The sequence below is a fragment of the Heloderma suspectum genome, chromosome 1, assembly GCF_057233095.1.
Source record: "Heloderma suspectum isolate Gila_16-S chromosome 1, 16-S_ref, whole genome shotgun sequence".
Taxonomy (NCBI): domain Eukaryota; kingdom Metazoa; phylum Chordata; class Lepidosauria; order Squamata; family Helodermatidae; genus Heloderma; species Heloderma suspectum.
The window spans coordinates 123,265,742-123,284,519 of record NC_139458.1 but is presented as its reverse complement, the minus strand read 5'-3'; the positions used below and the strand labels follow the sequence as shown (position 1 = coordinate 123,284,519).

General features: G+C 42.5%; 1 protein-coding gene across 4 annotated transcripts in view; it reads left to right on the top strand.

Moving 5' to 3' along the window:
• KCNQ1 (potassium voltage-gated channel subfamily Q member 1) overlaps positions 1–18,778 on the top strand; it is a 487,838-nt gene that overhangs the window by 153,617 nt on the left and 315,443 nt on the right. For all 4 annotated transcript variants that reach the window (XM_084855710.1, XM_084855719.1, XM_084855702.1 and 1 more), the window contains exons 7-9: positions 14,938–15,048; positions 15,948–16,043; positions 17,119–17,247. In XM_084855710.1, the coding sequence (XP_084711836.1) occupies positions 14,938–15,048; positions 15,948–16,043; positions 17,119–17,247 (336 nt within the window). The remainder of the gene's footprint in view (positions 1–14,937; positions 15,049–15,947; positions 16,044–17,118; positions 17,248–18,778) is intronic.

The window sequence follows — 18,778 nt, the reverse complement described above, 5'->3', positions numbered from 1 at the left end:
CGTATCAGATGGAGTTGATATAACGCTGTCCGGCTCACAGCTGGCACCTGAGCCTCCATGGACAGCTGGGAGTCCAAAATGACCCCCAGGCTGCAGACCAGGTCTTTCAAGGATAGCCGTACCCCATTCAACACCAGATCAACATCCCCCAGCCTCCTCTTGTCTCCCACCAGAAGTACCTCAGTCTTGTCAGGGTTCAGCTTCAGCTTATTCCTCTCCATCCAGCCACTCACCGTCTCCAGACATTTGGACAGGGATTCTACAGCCAACCTTGGTGAAGGTTTGAACGAGAGGTAGAGCTGTGTGTCATCCGCATATTGATGACACCGCACCTCAAACCTCCTGATGATAGCCCCCAGCGGCTTCACATAGATGTTAAATAGCATCGGGGAGAGGATGGAACCCTGTGACACCCCACAAGTGAGCGGCCACAGGTTCGAAACCTTGTCTCCGAGTGCTACCCTCTGGTACCTGCCAGAGAGGAAGGACCGGAACCACCGCAATACGGTGTCTCCAATGCCCAACCCCTCCAGGCGGTCCAGGAGGATACCGTTGTCAACGGTATCAAAAGCCACTGATAGGTCGAGGAGAACAAGGAAGGAGCATTCACCCCTATCCAGAGCCCTTCTTGTATTATCCACCAAGGCGACCAAGGCCGTTTCTGTCCCATGCCCAGGCCTGAAGCCCGATTGAAATGGGTCTAGATAATCGGCTTCTTCCAAGTGTGCCTTCAACTGCATCGCCACCACCTGCTCCATCACCTGGCCCCAAAATGGCAGATTGAAGACTGGGCGAAAGTTGTTCAGAAATTGGGGATCCAAGGAGGGCTTCTTTAAGAATGGTCTTATCAATGCCTCCTTGAGGGCTGATGGCATCACTCCCTCCTCAAGGGAGGTGTTCACCACTGCCCTGATCCCCTCACCCAGTCTCTCACTGCAGCCCATAATGAGCCAAGATGGGCAAGGATCAAGTAAGCAGGTGGTCGGCCTTACAGATGAAAGCACCTTGTCCACTTCATCAGAAGGAAGAAGCTGGAACTGATCCCACAAAACTGGTTTGCCACAGGCCGCCTCTTGCTCACTAACTGTATCCACAGCGCACAGAATAACACTCCTAATCCGATCAATTTTATCTGCAAAGTACCTTGCCAAGGCCTTATACAGCTGGTAGATGGCACTGTGGTATAGCTCCCATTATTGTGCAACTTCCTTTTTTCACGGAGAAATTCAACTTGCTATATTTTAATGGCTCATTATCTCCGAACTTAAAAAAAATGGGATAAATGTCAGAACACTGGGGAGAGGCCCTGGAGGCTGACAATGTCATGTAAAGGACCCGCAAACTTCCATGAAAAACCAGTCTCAATCGCAGCATAAAAGCCCCATGTAGAGAAGCCCTTAGTGTGGACTAGATTTGCTAAATGAGCAGATCTAATTCCCCAAAGAAGTTTTGTACCAATATACCTGTATTTAGTAACTGAGAAACAGGGTGGCAGTTGCAAAGTTTATCTGTTTTATATAGTCTGCTATGTGAACTTCATGAGTTCCCCCTCCTCCCTGTTCCTGTATGTAAATAGTAAATACAATACAATCTCTTGTGGGATAAGAAAACTTGCCTTTTAAGCTTTTACATCCTTTCTAAGGGGTTAGATAGCACTACAGTGTGTTGAATTTCTTCAGAGGAATGGCTCACATGGGTTCTTAATTAAAGGTGGCAGATGCAACCACATGCAAAAAAGACACTGCCTTTGATTTTGGCAACAAAAGTATACTTTTGCCAGGCATGAGCAGTGCTTTGTAAGTGATGCAAAGCTTCTCTCAATGGGAATGGAAAAAATTAGCCTATAAAAAGAAGTCAAACCAAAAGAGAGAAAATACAGTCCTGTGCCATGTATGCACTAACATGCATACAATCTGAATACAATCTCCATTGTTGAATAGTCCTGTTGCTAAATGTTCCCCTGAGCATCAGAATCAAAAGATTACAAATGGAAAGGTCAAGAAATGTGAGTCCCAGAGATACAATCTCAGGCTCAGTTCCACATCTCCAGCTTCATGTTTAGTTTGTACCCAAGGCTGAAACCACACATTTAATTAAAACATTTTTACCTTGCTCTTCAGTGAAAAGGGCTCCCAGAGCAGTGTACATACAATCAGTACAAGTAAGGCTGCCCTTCCTACAAGCTTACCATTGAGAAGACAGAGTAGGGAAAAGGGCAATGAGGGAAGAGGAAAACAAGCCAGCTCATGCACCAGTTCTTGAAGCTATGCAGTCGTTCTTATTATCACCAGCTGGAAGGAACAGAGTTCAGAGAGAGGAGGAGCCAAAATAGATCTAGTCTCAGCAGAGCTGATGGAATGGCCCTGCTTCCCATCTCTCCTTTTGCTGCAGCCTGATAGAACAGCTTTAAAATATATGTTTAGCCTTCTCAGAACTAGTCCAAATTTTATCTTCCAGTGGTTAGAATTATGCAGATAACCTTGATAGGGTCAATTGTTTAATGTGGACTTCGTCATTGTCATTAGTTCCATAGTGAGCTTCTCTGTAGGCTGTTTTACTCTAGCTGTCCCAGAAGCCTGATATAGGGGCTGTTTGTAGGTCATGGTGGCATTTGGAGGGAAATCATAGGTTAATTAAACCATGATTTGTGAGGATGCATGCTGTGTGTGAACAGCTTCCATTTTCTGTAAACAACCTCTGATCAGAGATTGTCAGTGTGATGTGCAAACCCAAACCATTGGGTTCAACAAACGATGGGTTCAACAACCCAAACCAACAACGAACCATGGGTTAACTGCTGGGTTGCTAGCCCCTGTCACGTTCGTTTGTCCTCTCCCTTCGCAATCAACACACTTCAAGATACCAGGCTTCAGGCTCGCTACTTTATTAGTTAATGACCAGGTACTTTACAAATGCAAATCCTAGGGCACTCTCAGGCTACAAAGGAAATAGCTACTCCACACAATTGCGAATACCAATAGAGGAGCTGAAGTGGAAGTTAGAGAAGTTGCCGGCAGTTTGAACAAGAACTTCCTGGCCAGATTAGCTTAGGGGGGGATGCCCCTCCCTTACAATTGCATCCTCCTATGTAGGCTATCATGCATAGCCAACTGGGTGGAGCTTCTGAGCTCCACCTTTAACTTTTCCCGCTTCACTTTGCGATGGACCCTAGCATCCCTCAAGTCATGCCCCTCACTCTCTGCCTCCCCTGAGACCTGAGTTCTCATGGAGGAGGAAAGGGGAAGGCCCTTCAGGTCAAGACATCTGTGTGCCAAGGTCTTGAGAGAACACCTTTCCATATCTGAGCTCACTAGGGAGGGAGCCTCCCCCAGTTCTGGCTGTTCCCATTCTGAGTCTGAGCTGCTAACTATCTCCACGTGCTCAGATTCATTCCTGACACTGGGTTTCCATGTCACGCTGACAACTAGAAGCAGTCTGCGAGTGGCACAGTTCCCCTTGAACTGTGGGCTAAATAACTCATGATTTGCCACCGTGATGTGCTAACCAAGTCATAGTGACATTGTACTCCTACTGGTTACAAGGTAGCTCCAACATCAGAGCCTCTGAAAAATCCAAAGCCCTACTGGGCTCATGAATTATAATAAGGAAATTTCTTTACTTCATTAGTGATCTTAATGTATTGTTTTATATAATCACTTTGGTTGCCTCTGTTTTTAACTTAATTTCAAAATAAAAGAAATCCATGGAAAAGAGTAGTTTATTGCAATGCACTTCACAGACAGCTGTATTTTATGGGTATGACAACATGGTATAGAACACGTTTCTAGGTAAGTGCACTGGAAAGTTCTATGCTCTTTCAAATAATAACAGTTCCTCTCCTACCACAAGGAGAGATAATAGATACCAGAGAAGTATAATGCAGAAATATAGTAAATGAAATGAAACATTGTCATTTTTTTGGCACCAGGTTAAAACTGCCCTCTTTCAGGCATTTAGCAGTATATAATGAGTCTCTTTGATTGTCTCTGGCTGATTGTTTTAAATTGTTTTAGATACATGTCATTGTTGTGTGTGCTATTCGTTCCATGTCATTATGTAAATAGTTTTATAATTTATATAATGTATTTTAATGGTTTTTAATTTTTGTGAAACACCCAGAGAGCTTCAGCTATGGGGCAGTATAGAAATATAATAAATGGAGTGAATTAATGAAATGAAATGAAATGAAGCCAAAGCATTTACTGATAAACTCTACATCAAATAGTGCAGCCTTCCCCAACTAGGTGCCCTCCAGATGTGTTGAACTATAATTCCCATCATCCCCAGCCAGCATAAAATGGGAGTTGTAGTCTAGCATAGCACATCTCAATGGCACCTGGTCAGGGAAGGCTGGAATAGTATGTCATTAAAATCAGGGGTGGGAACTGTTCCAATCCCAGGGCCTGGCATTGGTTTCAGTCACCCCCCAGGGGCTGGGTAACATTGGAGGTGGGCCTGTGCTTCCCGAAGCCGCACCCCTGGCATCATAGGGATCCCTTTCTCCATGCCAGGCCTAGACATGCATTCTTCATTTAAGCATATAATATATGATCTAGCTAGGATCCCTGCTACTCCCCACTTCAACTTTCCATATTGCAGGTGAGATATAACAGCTAGGCCTGTCAGCTTATGTCTGTTTGTGTTTCTCAGGAAACACATCTCATGTCACTGAGGTAAAGTCAATGAGTAGAGTTTTTCAGATGACAGAAAACCTTCTAGATTGTAGATTCTTATTTGCTTGTTTCAACACAAGACAGATAAAAGCTTCCATATATGGCAGAAACTGTGCAGTAGGAGCATGATCCAGTACAAAACAGGGAGTCTGCCACACTGCAGTCTATAGTTTCAGAAGTAAAACAGGGATTTAAGTTTAAGTTCTGCTAAATTTGGCCAAAAAGCAACAAAAATAAACTATGATTTATTATCATAGTTAGAGATAAAGTGCATAATCCAATAAGAATTTCCCTTCATTTTGATTGGACTTCTGTGGGACTTTTCACCTTGGTGGTTTGCTCCCAAGGTACCTATATCTGCTGTGAATATACAATCAGAGGTGTTAACATTCCTGATTAATAGCGTTGCATATTTTAATGAGAAGACCATCATAGCTAACCAATTAAACCACATGAAAGGTATTTAACAATGGATTTGTTTATGTTAACCACCATAAAGGTATACGGCTCTTCAGAGGAGTCATTGCTCATGTTCATTTGTCAGTTTATGTACATGTAAATTTAAAATAGCCCATTGACAAGTATTAAGATAATTTAAAACAAATCCATTCTCTCTCCCCCACCACTGCTGCCCCTCATTTGGGCCACTTTAAACCCCATAAGGTAGGGGGCCCATTTACCCCTGTAATCTTGCATATATGGGCGATTCATGGCGCCATTTTGCATACAACTAGATTTGCGCATATACTCTATTGCCTTTTTTTTTTTACAAAATGGCCATTGTGGCACTGGAGGACGGGTCCCAGGGAAGTGCGGGTAACTTGGCGAGCGGCGGGGAGCTTGAGCACGGGTCTGAGGGGGTGGGGGCAGGGGCTGGGTACCCATCCATCCCTAACTGTGAGTAACTTAGAAACCTTTTTTATTAGCTATTTCTGATGGTAATCTTAACTTTTCTGCAGCTTCATTTCTCTATTTAACAGGGGTGAGATTAGACATACAGCCACTCTTGTAGTGACCTCTACTAGGTCAAAGCCTTGCAGTGAGAAATGTCTGTGTGACCATGCTCCTAACTGAAACATTTAGCTTTTCTTGCTGAGTTGTGATTAATGTGATAATGCATGGATAGGCGTGTCTGTTAAATTCCAATGCTTTTTCAATGAAAAAGCAAATTCAGTGCCATTTTTGATCAGAAATTACAAGTCCACAATTATAAAATGAGTATGTTTGTTCTTTTTAGAGAGTTACAATAACAAACGAACAAAACAAAACAAAATCTCACAAGATTTTGTGAGATTCAGACAATGTGTCATGAGCCCAGTCATGAAGTGCCTTTCTTCCTCTTGAGGATTACTTCTGTTAGAGATGACAGCATAATATTTGTGAGCCGTATATGGCCTGCAAAGCCTCCCCACCCCTTTTGCCCCCTGGAGCAACATGCTCTTAGATTTCTGTTTTTAATTATTTTTATGCTGATGTACTTTATGGAGTAGCTGCACTTTCTGCCAATTTTCTACAGAGACAGGTTTAATTTTTGACATATAAAGTCCTAAACAATGTAGGACCAGGCTAACTGAAAGATCATCTTCCCTACATAGACCGCTTAGTGGCCTGTATTGGTCCTGGTTAAGCTCTGTCATATTTTAATACATAGTGCTTCAATTTTGTTTTCCTTAAACTGCCTTATGATGTCTATCACTGTGAATATCCACACACTTCATTCAGGTCTTCTTGATCCACAAAAGTTGAAGTCATTGCAGTTGACCACACTTGACATGTAATCAAGCATTCTACATATTTACTTACAGGCACATTCCAGGGAGGTAGCAAAAACAACAAAGAGTCTTCTAGCACCTCAAAGACTATCAGAGTTATTTTGGACTAGGGTTACATTTGTGTGCTCAAGTTCACAAATGTTTATGCCACAGTAAACATGTTAAGCTTTAAGGTGTTACAAGACTCTGTGCTATATTAACCTAGGGTATATCTGAATGGCAATGAACACCCATGCACAAGGCCTTAACATTTTAATTCAATAACATGATTATTTGTTTACCTGGCACTTTTCTCTTGAATCTGGCTTTTCTTTTGGTTGCGTCATTGTTCTTTGTAATGTCTTGATGTAACTTTCAGCTATGCCAGCCTTTGCTGAGAAATGATTTCCTCAAAGTTTCAACAATGCCAAATGCCAACCCCTAAGGTTGTTGGGAGAGCAAGTACATCGTTCTGTGGATATTACTGTTGTTAAATTATCCAGCTGATCAAACAAAGCTATTCAAATATTGTCTCCTCTTTTAGTATGTTAAAATCCTGGTTTTAAAGTAGCAAATACAAGTGTAGAAAAGAGGTTTTCAAGAGTAAATAAGTTCTTCTGCATAATCCCCTCCCCTCCTTTATAAAGAAAACATATTTCAAATCGGTATATGTTGGGCTTGCTTACCAGACAATTTCCAGGCAACTTTATATCACGATACTGAAATCAATTGTGAACAAAATGTCGAATTCTCCCCTTTTGAAGGCTGATTAACTTTTGGCACAATCTGCTGGGAATTTCTGTCTCAGTCCTATTGAAATTAACAGGAAATTGCGCAAGAGAACCACTCAATAGAGACTTTTTCAGCTCTCTTATGCTTTGATAGAGCTTGTTCAGAAGGTGCCCCAGTTGCCATTTGACTGACCACTGTTAGAAACAAAATGCTGGACTAGAGGGACTTTAGGTCTGACCCAGCAAGGTAATACTTAAGTTTTGAGATTTCCACACAGGTCACTTGGTCACAGTCTTGTCCACTATGGTGAAATGTGTATTTCTATTTAAATTATAGTAATTATTTCTAAATGTGCATCTGTACATATAAATATGCATATGTACGTGTTATGCAAATCTTTGTCCACTTTTCTCGATGAAACATTTCCTCTTTTTTTGGCAAAGAATGTGTGATAGGGATGGACAGATCAGTCTATTTCTGGTCTGTGTCAGTTTTTCATGTGTTCATTCATGAGATTATTCTGCCCCAGTCCTGCATTGATCTGCCATTTTAAAAAAATCCACATGGAACTTCATATTTGAATATGTATTTTTAACATATTTTCCTTACAAAATATGTGTTTCTAAATGTATTTTATTCTAGGTATCCTAAATAATGTGAATTGGTGATTAATTAAACCATCTTGGCTTGAGTTCTGTCCCTTCTGTTCTTTGCAGATTTACAAAACTTGAAAATATTGTATAAATTATTCCATGTGGCATTTTTCACATTCACTGTGATTCCTTTAGCTATAGGCATGCATTAGCAAGTATCTCCTTGATATAAATAAAACAAGAAATACAGTGTTCATTTTGAGTTGGGCTGGTAAGGTTTTCCCTGAAGAGAAGAGTGGGATTTGGGCAGGCTGCCCATAGCCCTGAAACCTCATGCACCGTAAAGTTTTCCAAGTCATGAAGGCCTAAATTAATGCTTTGAATTTACAGCATGTTAACATGAGCTACGTTGTAATTCAATTTCCTCTTCTCTTTTCCTTTTCCTTAATTTAGTTTCTTCCATACACAACTACATTATTATGATAGGTTTCTTTCCTATATCATGTATGCATATGTTTGCAGAAATATACAAAATGACTTGGCACAACAGGTGTTTTAACATATCTGTATAAATTAGATACTGGCACCTAAAGTTAGTTACTTTGGCTACTTCTGGTTGCAGTTCCTGGCACAGAATCTGAAATGTTTTGCTGGGGATTATAATAGTAGGGAAAGAATGTCCTGGGATGCTGAACTATATTGTATGGGGGGGGGGGCGGGCGGTCAACAACCCCATTGTTATGGTCAGATCATTTCCTTGTGAAGTTTGGATTGGCAGTAGCAGATCCTCTCTGAAGGGGTGGGGGACCAATTAAGATGGTCCGCCCCTGGAGACTTATGGAATCGGATGGATTCCTGAATGCTCTGGGGGATTTTCCAGCTGATAGGGCTGGCAATTCGGTCGAGGCTCTGGTCTCACTATGGAATGGTGAGATGGGAAGGGCCATCAATGCAATTGCTCCCAAGCACCCACTCCAGTGCTATGGAGCCTGTAATTCACCTTGGTTTACAGAAGATCTACGGGCAATGAAACAGGCTGGACGACAGCTAGAGTGCAGGTGGTGCAGGTCTCAGAGCGAGTATGATGATTAGCAAAGACTCTTCATTGTGCCTATTATGCGGCAGTGAGGATGGCAAAAAAAAAAAAAAATCTTACTATACATCTATTATTTTATCCTTGAAATGTTGGCCAGCAGAATTGTTCTGAGTGGTGAAGGGCCTGTTGGGATCCTGCTCAGGCTCAGAGAAACTGGGATTGGAACCCTCGGTCATCTGCTGTGATAAATTTGCTAGGCACTTCAAGGAGAAATTCATTCATATTCACTCAGAATTTGATGCCACAGTTATTGCAGAGTCTGGGGAGGTGTCCAGTGTTCCATCTGGTTGTGTTTCCTGGGATCAGTTTCAGTTGTTGCAGCCTGATGATTTGGACAAGATGCTTGAATCAGTCCAGCCCACCACATGTAAGCTTGACCCTTGCCCATCTTGGCTTATACGATCTAGCAGGGGTGGATTGGCTGGGTGGGTGCAGGGAGTGGTAAATGCTTCGCTCGGTCAGGGGGTAGTTCCTGCTGCCTTGAAAGAGGCTGTAGTGCCCCCTCTCCTGAAGAGGCCCTCCCTGGACCAGAGGGGTGTGAGAGCTATCGCCCCATTGCCAACATCCCCTTTTTGAGTAAGGTGTTTGAGTGTGTGGTGGCTGGGCAGCTTCAGATGTTCCTGGAGGAAACTGATTATCTGGACCCATTTCAGTCTGGTTTCAAACCAGGGTATGGCACTGAAACGGCCTTGGTTGCTCTGACTAATGACCTACTCTGGGTGAAAGACAGGGGGAGTGCTACCCTGTTGATCTTCCTGGATCTCTCAGTGGCCTTTGACACCATTGATCATGGTGTCTTACTGGATCTGCTCTGCAGGATGGGAATTGGGGACACTGTGCTACAGTGGTTCTGCTCCTACCTGCAGGGCCAATTCCAGACAGTGGTATTGGGGGATTCCTGTTCTACCCCATGGCTATTAAGCTGTGGTGTGCCACAAGGTCCTATTCTATCCCCCATGCTGTTCAACATCTATGTGAAGCTGTTGGGAGAGGTCATTAGGAGTTTTGGAGTGGGGTGTCACCAGCACGCTGATGATACTCAGCACTATTTCTCTTTGTCATCAGAGTCAGTTCTGGTCAGGAATAACCTAGCCACAATAGTACATGCGCTGGTAACTTCCCGATTAGACTATTGCAATGCCCTTTACGTGGGGCTGCCCTTGAAGACATCTTGGAAGTTGCAGCTAGTGCAAAATGCAGCAGCTAGACTGCCGACCGGAACACCTCATAAAAACCATATAACACTGGTTTTAAAGGAATTGCACTGGCTGTCAATACGCTTCTGGTCAGAATTCAAGGTTTTGGTGATGACATTTAAAGTAGGGATGTTAGAGAATTCTGCTGCGGATCCCAGGGGGGCCGAATTCCAGTGAATTCGGCCCCTGGAATCTGTGGCAAAACGGAGCCCCCCGCCCCTCCACCCCACGAAAGCCCCGCGAAACGGAACCTACCTGGCTGCGGCTGCGGCGGCGGCTCCAGCTGCTGCTGGGCTGGTGCGGACGCAAATGGCGTAGGGGACGCCATTTGCATTCCTGTTTTAGCCGTGATAGGCTACGTAAATATTTATGTAGCCTATCACGGGCTACCATAGGGACGCAAATGGCATCCCCTACTCAGGATGCCATTTGCATCCGCACCAGCCCGGCAGCAGCTGGAGGCCCTGCTGCGGGTTGGCCTGGCCAGTGGCTCCGCGGCCTGGCTGCAGAGCGGAGCCAGCCGGGCAGGATTCCGGGGGGGAGGAATGGATCGCCTCCCTCCCCGTCGAGGATTCTGGGGGGAGGAACGGATCACCTCCCCCCACCTGCGGAACCCGGCGAAGCCTGGTAAGCAGGGTTTCGTACACCCCTAATTTACGTGGCTTGGGATCTTGATATTTGAGGGAACGCCTCTCCCTATATATGCCTGCTTGAGAACTGAGATCTATTGGAGGGGCCTTCCTCTGTGTCCCACCAGTATGAGACACACGCTATGGCGGGACGTGGGAGAGGGCCTTCTCTGCTGTGGCACCCTGGTTGTGGAATGCCCTCCCCTTGGAAGCTCGATTGGCACAGACATTGGTCTCGTTTTGGCACCAAGTAAAAACATGACTTTTTACCAAAGCCTTTGAGGGCTAAATGCATTCCCTAGCACATTGTTTTATGTGTTTTATGTATATGTTTTAGATTTTAATTGGTTTTAGCTTGTTTAATAGTTTAATATGTTTTAGGTGTTTACATTATTTATTGTTTTATACTGTTTAAATTAATTTTATCTGTATGCCTCCCTGAGATCTTAATGATATAGGGCGGGATAGAAATGTTTTTAAATAAACAAACAAACAAACAAACAAACACACACACACATATACTGGGGGCATGTTGAGAGGAAGGAGATAAGATTCTAGACTTTGTTAACAGACACTGAAATCTGCCTTGCAAAATCCTTATGTTTTCTGTGTACCCCAGGTACACTGTCTTTAGCTCCTTGGAGGATATACATGTAATAAGTAAATAATGAGTATTCAGTTATGAAAGTTAAAAACATACCCTTTAAGAGACTGTGGATTGGCTACATTTGGATGTCATACTAAACTAGTGAGATATAAACGAGCCTAGCCTCCTCCTCTTCCTGTGCCTGCATACTCCCCTTCTCCCCTCTCCTCTTCCCATGCAGCTGAAAGGAGGAGTCTGGAAACATTCACTTCTGCTTTTAGTTAACCACAGCTTCCCATGTCATGAACCAGAAACTGTGGCTAACATTAACTATGGTTATTTTAAAACAAGCGAGGTTCAAAAACTATTGTTTGAAGTTGTCTTGTTTTAAACTAACCATAGTTAATGTTAACCACAGTTTGTTGATCCAGATGACACTACAAACTGGTTAAAAGTGGAAGCGAAAGCATTTTGAATTCCTCCTCTGTGCCATGCGGGAGGAAGAGAGGGAAGCAGGGAGTACACAAGCCCCAGAGCAGGCTAGCCTTGTTCACATTTCACTGAACCAGGGACCGGTGTGGCCCTCCAGATGTAGCGCTGCAACTGCCATTGCCCATCACCATTAGATATGCTGGCTAGGGATGATGGAAGTTGCTGTCCACCAACATCTGGAGGTCCACACATTCCCCTACCCTGTGCTAAGCCAAAAACTTGGTTTGCACAACATGAGAATCCACCGTGGGCAGTCAGCCATGGTAGGTTGTTGTGTCATCCAAACCCAGAATGCTTTCCACAGTGTGGCTTATTTTTTGGCAACAAGCCACGACAAGAACCCATGGCTTGTTGTTGGGTATTTTGCCCACGATGGGTTGTTGTGCCATACAAACCTGGGAAAGCAATTTTGTCATGGATTTTAGCGATTGGCTACAGAGCTGCTTGAAAAGAGTGGCAAAGAAAGCCTGCGCTGCTCACATTTTGCAATCTTGCCAGTGACTGTCATTTTAAAGTGCTAAAATGGCAGTTTGGAAGGATGATCACTCATTCCCTAGCATTTTTTAATTATTATTTTTGGTGCTTGAAAATGTGCAATTGGGGTTGTAACTTTTTTATTGTTGGTTTGTTTATTTGTTCGTCAGTCTTTAGCAAATTGCTCTTATGTCTGTCGGATATATGGAATCTTGCTTGGTCAATTTCCTTGTCTGTTTCAGCTGTCAAAGGGAGCAAAGGGGAGTAGGTAACATACAAGAAAACTGTCAAGAAGGGGTTGCCTATGGGCTGATTTGCACACAGTTGTGAAGGACTATGGGAGAAATAATACTAAGGGGAAGGAGGGACCCTGTGCCACAATTCATAAGCACTGAAAATGAGGGAAGGGGGAACCCAAAGGAATAAGTGCATCAAAAGGGGGGCACAATATCTCCCCTTTGGTGACATGATCCTCTGGCCTTTAAGTGTTGGATTTACAGTTCTCAGCATCCCCCACCTTCTGAACACTTTCCCAACTCTTTAGCTGCTCCAGAAAGGGGAAATCTTTATTCTTCCCTTTTTGCATCTCCTTTTCAGAGCACTTCCTGCTGCAGTTCCTGCAGTTCCCTGATAGTTCATAAAGAAACTCTGAGAAGGTGGCTGCATGGGACAGAGTGAATGAGGCCCCATTGGGTGTGTGTGTGTGTGTGTGTGTGTGTAAGTACTGCTGGTGCTGGCACCCCATCTGTTCCATCCCATTTTGCCATCCTCTAAGGGTTTTTTTAAAAAAAAATGTTGTGGAAATTTGTGCATTTTGGGGGACTAGGAAGTAAAGGGAAGGGAAATGTACAGAAATTTAATGGCGGCAAAAATTGCACAAATTTGAGGGCTGGTAGGTAAATGGAGGGGAAATTTGTGCACCTGCATTCACTGCTCCATTACTGCAGGTATGCAAATTTTCCCTCCATTTACTTAGCAGCCCTTAAATTTGTGCAAATTTCTCCTCCTCTAACTTACCAGCTTTTAAATTTCCATATATTTCGGAATTTTAGAAAAACTGTTGGGAACTACAATAACTGCAGTAGTAAGTGCTCCAAAAAGAAGCCGTGAAAAGGGAGAGGTTAAGATCTCCTCTTTCTGGAGCAACTGGAAAGCCAGGAAGGAGCTGAGAAGGTGGAGAACACTGAGATCTGTCAGTCTGACACCTAAAAACCAGAGGATCATGTCACCAAGGGGGAAATATTGTGTCCCCGCTAATTTTGATGCACTTATTCCATTGGCTACTCCCCCCGCCCCCTGCCACACATTTTCGGTGCTTGTGAATTGTGGCACTGGGTCCCTTCTTCCCCTTAGCATTATTTCTCCTCCCGTCCTTTGCAACTATGCAAAAATAAGCGGACAGGCAACCTTGTCCGCTCCATTTCCTTGTATGTTACCTACTCCCCTTGCCATACCCTTTGACAGCTGAAACAGACAAGGAAATTGACCAGGTAAGACTCCACATATTGGAGCATACTTGTGCACCTGTGAAAGACTGACAAAATGATGATGATGATGATGATGATGATGATGATAACATTGCAACCCCAATTGCACATTTTTGTGGCAGTGAATTGTTTTTATAAAGGCAGGGAACTAAAAGGGATAGCAATCAGAATGATCCCAGTAGTGCATTTTTGAGGCGGCGAGGGGGGGGGGAAGCCAGGGAACAAAAAGGGTAGTGATCAGAGTGGTGAGGGGGAGACAAGATGGTTTTTGCCATGAAGTCCCCTGGGATACGTGATGGAGCTGGCTGGAGGACTGGGGGGAGAACAACCGATGGCAAGCCCGATCCTCTGTCAGGCGTACCATGGGTTGTTCAGTGAACAACTTACAATGCATAGCATATTCGCAGGGGGGGGGTTAGCATTACGTGTGAACCTGCCCATAATTTATCATGATGTCCAAATATGGCCATTAATTCTATTAAGGCCTCTAGCACACTAGAAAGTTGAGTCCCTAGTTCCTTAGTGGGACAGTAGAATTCAGCTTTCCAACTCTGAATGTAAGACATTAGAAGAATCCAAATATTTAGAGGTTTAATGGGTTATAGGTATAGCTGAGAGAGACCTGTCATTGTGTCAGCCTTGTGTTTGTTAGAAAGCATTCCCGATTGTATTTCAAGCATCCAATAAATACCCTTTCAGTTATTACATAATCTTTAAATTTAGTTATTTTTTAAGTTTAGTTGTTCAAACAGCAGTTTTCAGCTGGAAGCAGATTCTATCACACATCCCTTCTTTTCTGCTTTCTAAAACCACTGAAATTGAAGGCAAACTAGGAAGAAGTGAAAACTGTTAAAATCACCTAGAATCATACCCTACTGCAGGAGACTGAAACTGTGTAAGGAGCTGAAAAAGAGTAATTGCAAAGTTAGATGTTTGGAGGAGCAGGACTGATATTGCTGTGAATTTGGTACTGCTTTGTAAATCTTGTAATCAGCCTGTATAACTGGCAGGTCTTCCAGAACAGCTGACCTGTAACAATTGCTATGAACTTCTCAGTGTTAAGGAACAAAATGTTTTCAGTTTCTCTGTGAATAAAAAAATATTCTGTCCATGTTAGCGTAGAAGTGTTTGATATTTCTCATCAGATAGTTACCATTTCAAAAGACACATTGAAATATCAACAAAGCTATGTGCTTATGTTCTAATGAAGGTTATGCTTTTATTTCAGGTGACTGTTACAACAATTGGTTATGGAGATAAGGTACCTCAGACATGGATAGGAAAAACCATTGCATCTTGCTTTTCTGTATTTGCCATTTCATTTTTCGCCTTGCCTGCGGTAGGTTGCTTAGAATACTTCAAACTGTTCTTAACTAAGTTTACATTAATATGTATGATAGGAATATTTCCTCTTTGTCTTCTGAATATATAATACTGGCTACAAATTAATTTTACATACTCTTTTTATTATTATGCTGCAGTCCTAAATATACTTAGAAGGAAGTACTTTCCATTGAAATCAATGCAACTTGCTACCAAGGAGAATTCTAGAAATTAGTGTGTCAAGCTATGATGTTGTAGTTGCTGTTCAAGCTTCTGTGAGTGCTATTCTGGTAGGGTGTACCTAGATCTGCATTCATGTCTCCTACGATTTTATTTCAGCTTTGTCCCATAGTATTCTGACACTAATTGTCATGTATTTTCTGTGCATAGCTGAAAATACTGTGGGCTCTAAGCCAATAATTTTCAGGAGCTCCAGTATCTGCATGATACTTCAGCGCAAGCAAAGGATTCCCAAACACTTCATGTCAGGTACATTGCACAAAAGTTACACAGAGCTAGAGTTGTGGATTTTCTAGTTCACTATTGCAACCTAAGCAATTAATAGTTGGCATATTTGAAATAAGCATGCACAAGAATAACATTAGCTTTTTATGCCGTGGCTATACTGTACACTATATACGCAAACTATTATGCAGCGTGACTAAGTAAAGGTGCTAATGTGCAAAAATATCTAGGTCCTATGCAATATAAAATATAGGAAACATGACAGCTCAAATAGGACTAGCTGGATTCCGACAGGAGTGATGCAGCTATCAGTAAGTCTGACCCCAATTTAGCAGAATGTCAAATTTTGCTCCAAATTCCATTCTAGCAGAATTTGCCAGGAACTCAGATTTAAAAAGTTATTTCTGCAATATGATTTTCCATTTGAAAGTTATTTCCTTTGTTCCCTAGGGGATTCTTGGTTCTGGATTTGCTCTGAAGGTACAGCAGAAACAAAGACAGAAGCACTTCAACCGGCAAATTCCAGCAGCTGCTTCTCTCATTCAGGTGACCTGGTGACTAAATGCTACATTTCCTGCATATATTTCAATACAAATCTTTTAGAAGACTTCTGTGCTTGCACTTGTCATGGGGTCCAGACGCTGCTCTGGGAGATCCCCTCATAATGCTCAGTAGTTGTCCAGAGCGTCCCTTGAGAATTCTCAGTAATTCTCTGGAGAGAAACTAGGCTATTGAACTTCTGCACTAGAGCCAATCTCAGAAAGCTGCCATTAGGGTGTGTGTGCAATTTTTGAATCGCGCATTTTTGAGTTGCAAATTGTGTACAATTTTTGAGTTGCAAATTGCATCACAAAATTCTGAAAAGTATGGGTTTTGAAGTGTAAGTGCATTCCAGTTTGCATGTAGGTTCAGGAGTACAAATTGAGTAAGTTGGTATACATATTCAGACTGAATGAATTTCTCATACATCCCAGGCTGCCATCACCCTGCCTAGCTATTTGGTGCTTTTTAAGCATTCTCAAGCAGGAATTTAGCTGATGTAATTCTAGCCACACCTTTCTTATTAAGCATAGGTGGCTTTTCAGTCTGTTGGATTTCTTTCTTCTGTATGTTTTCATAAACAGAGTATGATTCAAGCAATTGGTCAAGGCTTTCATGGTTGGAATAGTGATGTAAATATTGCATGTGTCACTGTATTTTACACAAGCCGTGTTGTATGTTCTATTATTTTTGTCACCACTTGTGATCTATCTCAGGTATATATGTATTTTCGTACATTTTTGTAATTGGCCTTGTTTTCTTTTTGTTTATAAGAAGCTTTTCCTTTCCTTTTGGAATGGGCCCAGTTAAAATGGATTAATTTGAACAGTATTCAGTGGATGATTGGAATTAATGTATTTTCGATTTTTGGACTCATTCTGAAACAAAGATTGAGTTCCCTCAGAACTGGCATGAGTTTTCTGAACTGAACCATCCCTAGATTAGATGCATGTTCACAGAAAAATAGAAGAATGTGTTGTCCTATATAAATTAATGTTCGCAATCTTGGCTGTTTCCTGGTGATACACAAATGTTTTAGAAACTCAGTTAATCTTTTGTGCATTTCTAACAAATGTTTTAGACTGCCTGGCGGTGCTACGCATCGGAAAATCCAGACTCTTCTACATGGAAAATATACATTAAAAAACCTTCCAGAAATTATCACTTGATGTCTCCTAGTCCCAAGCCAAAGAAAACTGGGATGGTGTCGGTAATGACCTACATTTCAATTGTCCTTGGACATTTTCCATTTGATACATTAGAATTTAAAACTAGATTGAATTGAACTGCTTTTCCATATGACATGCTTTTCTCTACACAGAATAACCTTTCTGGGGAGTATAATACTTTCCCATATTCTCTGCAGAGAATATAAACCATATTTGCGTAACATCATGTGGTATCACACACAATCGTGTGTGTAAATGGTTGGCCAGTCCTACCACTTGGCAGAAAACCCTTGTAAGCTGTGTTGAGTCGGGTGTAGTCATCGTTCCCCCCTCTTCCCATCAGTACCCTGAGGCAGATGAATCTTTATATGGTAGAGGAAGAGCCTCCCCCTCCGTAGTTCTGTTTGAATTGCCAATAGCACTGGAGGTGAAACTGTGGCCTAATGAGGACTCCCCTCATGGAATGCAGCATCAACCAGGAACTCAGTTAGCAATGGTGAGAGAAAGCCAAGGGGGGGAAATGCAGTTATGGAGTGACAGCCTATTCTTCTATACCATTTTGGAATATGAGCGGTGAGGCAGTATTCCTCACAAGGTTTTTTTCCATTGATTCCTCCACAGAAGAGCCTTAGCTCTGGTAACTGCATACACAGGCCTTCACCTAAAATTCATACCTTGCAGTGTCCCCAGAAGCACACTCATGGTTGGGTTACAGCAACATGAGGCTACCATTGCCCAATTTGGGGGCACTTGCTTCTGGCAACTAGAAATGTAACGCTCCATTTGAGAGGAGTCCTTTCATGCCGTAACATGTCTTCTGTGGATTTTTTGTGGTTATCCTAGCCTCAGTGCAAAGCAATGGATCTGGTAATCACACGTATGCTTCTCTCCCAGTGTAGGAGTTCCCCTTCAGCATTTTAGCCAGCATGAAACAAAAATCCTTTCTCGAACCTTCCACAGTGTCAGCTTAAAAACGTACATCCCCACCTCAATGCCATAGCCCAGGCGACAGGAAGGCATTGCTCACAGGCATCTCTCACAAAGCAGTTCAAATAAAGGAATTCTGTTTTATTTGGTTTTTCAATTTTTTTGTAATTTAGTATCAAGGCTTCCCAGTAGATATTTTTCGAACTATAGTTATAATTCACATTTTAAAAAATGGACAGAGCTCCTACAGAAGGAGCAGGATAAAAGCACTGAGTACATGCTCTACAGTGAGTTACAGATAACAATCCAAAGGAAGGTGAAATGGCTATTTGACAGCCAAGCCCAAGTGGGAAAATATCATGGATCTTTGGTAACATGTATACAGCTGTGGGCATATTTGGTATGGCAATATTATGTTTATTTTAGTAGCTCCTAAAATGTTTTTTAAAGGTCAGTTGCCTAATTTGCACATGCATTAGTTGGGATATTTGAATGAAATCTTGAAAACCTAAACTGAACACCTCTTTTTCCAGGAGTATGGAAGGGGCCATAAGTCACTGGTACACTACATACTTTGCATGCAGAACTTCCCAGGTTCAGTCCTTTTAATATCCAGTTAAAAAAGGATCAGGCAGTGGGAAAGTC